General features: G+C 46.4%; 1 protein-coding gene across 1 annotated transcript in view; it reads left to right on the top strand.

Annotated features, from left to right (window-relative positions):
• Positions 1-3,636, top strand: part of BOD1 (biorientation of chromosomes in cell division 1) — a gene marked incomplete at its 5' end in the record, with an annotated part of 12,040 nt that extends 8,404 nt beyond the window's left edge. The window contains 2 exons of the mRNA XM_010853606.1: positions 1,700-1,896; positions 2,859-3,636. Of these exons, the coding sequence (XP_010851908.1) occupies positions 1,700-1,895 (196 nt within the window). The remainder of the gene's footprint in view (positions 1-1,699; positions 1,897-2,858) is intronic.
• Positions 3,637-3,938: the final 302 nt, after the last annotated feature.

Here is a 3,938-nt window from a genome sequence, read left to right as displayed (position 1 = left end):
TCATGCAAAGAGCTGACTCATTTGAAAAGACCCTGATGCTGGGAGGGATTGGGGGCAGGAGGAGAAGGGGATGACAGAGGATGAGATGGCTGGATGGCATCACCAACTCAATGGACATGAGTTTGAGTGAACTCCGGGAGTTGGTGATGGACCGGGAGGCCTGGCGTGCTGCGATTCATGGGGTCGCAAAGAGTCGGACACGACTGAGCGACTGATCTGAACTGGAAAGACACCTGGGAACCTGACCCAGGAAGCAGGGTGTTGATATCAAGTCCTTGGCTTGGACTAAGGTGAGGTGGCTTTGCTTCCCCACTGACCCACAGGCTGCTGCTGACCTCAATGGTCCGTGGGCACACACTGTCTACTGGGGTCTGTTCGCAGGTGCCCCTGTACTCTAATGGCGGTCCATTTACATCTAAGCTTCCTGTTGATAAGCTGTCTGTCACCACTGGGTTTAGGGAGCACTTTATTGACTGCTCAGCCTAACCAGCTCAGGCCCTGTTTCTCATCTCACTCATCGCTGTGTGTGTGCTCAGTCGTCTCCTGGGCTGTGCTCTGACACACCATTTGCCCCATTACCTCAGGACCTATTTTTACCCAAGCAAAACCTTGAATGGCCTAAGAACTCCAGTCTAAAGGAAAGTAAGTAAAACCTGTCTACCACACTTGTGAATGGTGTTTGAATATTTTAATCCTTTGAGGAGAACAATTCAGTTTGACCCTGCATGGACTAGGTTCCAAACTCTTCAAATGTGATTGTTTCCTATGACCATAATCTTCCTTACTACCCACCCCTAATGTTTGAATATAAACATTTTGACTAATTTTTGTTCTATTTCAAAAACCACTGGGGCTGTATTTTAGCCCCTTAGAGGCTTAGAAACAATCTATTTCTTGTCTGTTCACTTGTTTGCTTCCACGTTACCTTGTACGTAGCACAGCTTGAAGGCCTTTGAATTGCTGATGATGCTGTAAGCATTCCCAGCCCTGACTGGTTTGTGCTGTATAAGATTTAGGGCTTGGTAGCCAGGTTGCTCGGAGAAGGCAATGGCACCCCACTCCAGTACTCTTGCCTGGAAAGTCCCATGGGCGGAGGAGCCTGGTAGGCTGCAGTCCATGGGGTCGCTAAGAGTCGGACATGACTGAGCGACTTCACTTTCACTTTTCACTTTCGTGTATTGGAGAAAGAAATGGCAGCCCACTCCAGTGTTCTTGCCTGGAGAATCCCAGGGACGGGGGAGCCTGATGGGCTGCCGTCTATGCGGTCGCACAGAGTCGGATATGACTGAAGCGACTTAGCAGCAGCAGCAGCCAGGTTGCTGCTGGGGCCCACTTTTGCTTTGACATGTAGAAGAATAGATACTGAGGGAAGTGGAGTCAAGTGGGAGGCATGCTGGCTTTGCTAGATTGAGGTTTTCACATCTACCCATGGCGTCGATTCTTTCAACCATACTGTTACTGTTTGTCGTTGGTAGAGTTTTGTTTGGTTCTTTTGTACAAGGTTGCATTGGGAGTGACTGAGATTGTGAATTAGGAATAATGACTTGCCCTCTAAAGACATCATGGCTTGAACCCTGTGTGCACCGTCCTTTGAAAGCACTCTCTCACGGGGCTGTATCTTGGACCAGGTGGATACTTCTTACTCTCTCCCATGACACTTGCAGGCTAAATAATGCAATAATCTGTTTGTCTTCTCAAGGTCAGGGATGTTGGAAGCTGGAGTGGACAGAATTATTTCCCAGGTGGTGGATCCCAAACTGAACCACATCTTCAGACCACAGATAGAACGAGCAATTCATGAGTTCCTGGCAGCCCAGAAAAAAGAAGCCGTGCCAGCACCGCCTCCAGAGCCTGAAAGCCAGGACCCTGCTGCTCCATCCCAGGACGCTTCCTAAGGTCAGTGTCCTGCCTTCTGTCCAGGAGCATTCACCTCCGGCTTGTAGACCCAGGAAATGGGTAGAAAAGGGACAAGCCATTACCAAGGTTCACGTTTCTTATCTGTTCAGAAAAGTGTTTACTGCAAATGGATTTCATTTTGTTGTGAGTAATTTTTTACTGAGAACTAATTAGTAGCCTTTTCATATGTCAGTGAGTGTGATTTTCTGTGCCAGCAGAGCTGAACATTTAAGCCATGAATAGATGCTTCATTAGAAACCAGCTGGGATGCTGGGTATGCACACGCCAAATTCACATTAAAGTCTTGTTGTGAAATTGCCTAAATGAGTCTCTCCCCCGGACATGAGTTAACTTGGGCTTACAATTGGAATAAAACCAGTGGTGCATGCTAAAATGCCTCCTCAGTGGCGCTTAGAACCCGCTTTAAGCCCTCTTGGGTTTCCTTGTAGTATTTATTAAGGATTTCGGTTTACCACTGTCAGTTACCATGGGATTCCTCTGCTCTGAGCACCCTTTTTTTCTTTTTCACATTTGAAATTAATTTTAAAAATCAGCTCTAGATGCACAAAACAGTGCTGTTTGCAGGGGTTGGGAGACATTAACAAACATATGCAGTTATCACAAGTAAGCCGTGGTGGACTCAGCCATCGCGGGTAACCATCACGGTGTGCCTTCCCCCCGCATTCTACGTTGGTGTTCTCTATGAAAGAGTCTGTAATGTGTCTGTTATTTTTGATTAGTAAACTAAGCATCAGGGAGAGAACAAAGCAAGAATATCAGGCTTACGTGGGGAACTCATGAGACAAATTGTCCCTTTGTGCTATATTAGGAGAAAACCTCAATTCCATTCTGGAGTGTAAAACATGCACTTCAAGGCTTTCTAGCTAGCTTAATTCCTTTGGGTGCATGAAATTAAACATATCACAAAACTAACATTTTGATTTGATTATCTTTCTTTTTAGAATATGCCTGACATGTTTTGGAAGCTCCGTTGAATTAATGGTGAAGAACTGGATTCAGTTACGTGAGAGTACAACTTCAGAATGAAGACAGGCTGAAGTCCTCACTGACTTCAGAGTTCAATGTTGACTGTGGGGCGGTGTCCAGATAGAATAGGGAGCAAGTGGGGCTGTAGAAAAGTTGACCATGTGGGCCCCCATACTGTGCTGCCCCCCAGCTAGCCTGTCCAGGGGGTGACACCCAGTAGACACTACAGACATGTTAAAAAACACTACATCACTTTGGGGTTTGTCCTGAAGCGAACCTTTGTACTTGAACTTAGAGACTGTGTATGGATTTTAGGGTTTGTGCTTGAGGATAATCAGAAGCTACAGTGAAGGAACATAACCAGCCCTAAAGATGCAGTTTCAAAGAATTGACAGTAAAGGTTAGCCAGGGGTGGTAGGGTTTTAACAATGCTTATTTGATACTATCAGTTTCTGAGAGTTACAAATCAGAGTTTACAAGCCACTAGCGTCAAATAGCTGTAAGGCCACTGCAACCCTCTTGTAGGTGACTTTTTAGCTTCCACTTCCTTTCCCCTGCAAGAGGGGTCAAAACACGGGACCCTGGAATGCCTGAGGAGATGCAGACTGAAGTGTAAGAAAAGACACTTGCAGGCTGTCTGTCCAGGGCTTCTTCCTGTCCTGCAAGGGCTAGTGAGTTGGGTGTATTTATTTTATTCTCATCTTTGTGTTTTTTAGAAGATGAATAAAGTGACTTGAGTTTTGTAATTAACTCATTTGATACCCTGAAACTTCAGCTAACTTTAGACCCCAGGTACATAGAGCATAACCTTTCTCCTCCGTCTGTGCCGTTCCTGTGCAAACACATGACTTGGTGGCAATGAAGGGCTGGTGGACACACCTTGGAGCTACCACCGTCCTGCAGCTAGTGGGTGTACCTGGAAGCGGTCCTCTCTTCCCCGGACCATTGCCGGTCCTCCTCTTTAATTGACGGCCGTGTGCTCGTTCCCGAACTTGCAGAAGGGTCACCAGGGGATTTTAAACAACATGCAAAGTCTGATTCAGAAGTTCAGAAAG

This window comes from Bison bison, unplaced genomic scaffold, assembly GCF_000754665.1.
Source record: "Bison bison bison isolate TAMUID 2011002044 unplaced genomic scaffold, Bison_UMD1.0 scf7180017864329, whole genome shotgun sequence".
Taxonomy (NCBI): Eukaryota; Metazoa; Chordata; class Mammalia; order Artiodactyla; family Bovidae; genus Bison; species Bison bison.
Note: the sequence above shows the minus strand (reverse complement) of the source record. Positions and strands in the feature narration are given on the sequence as shown.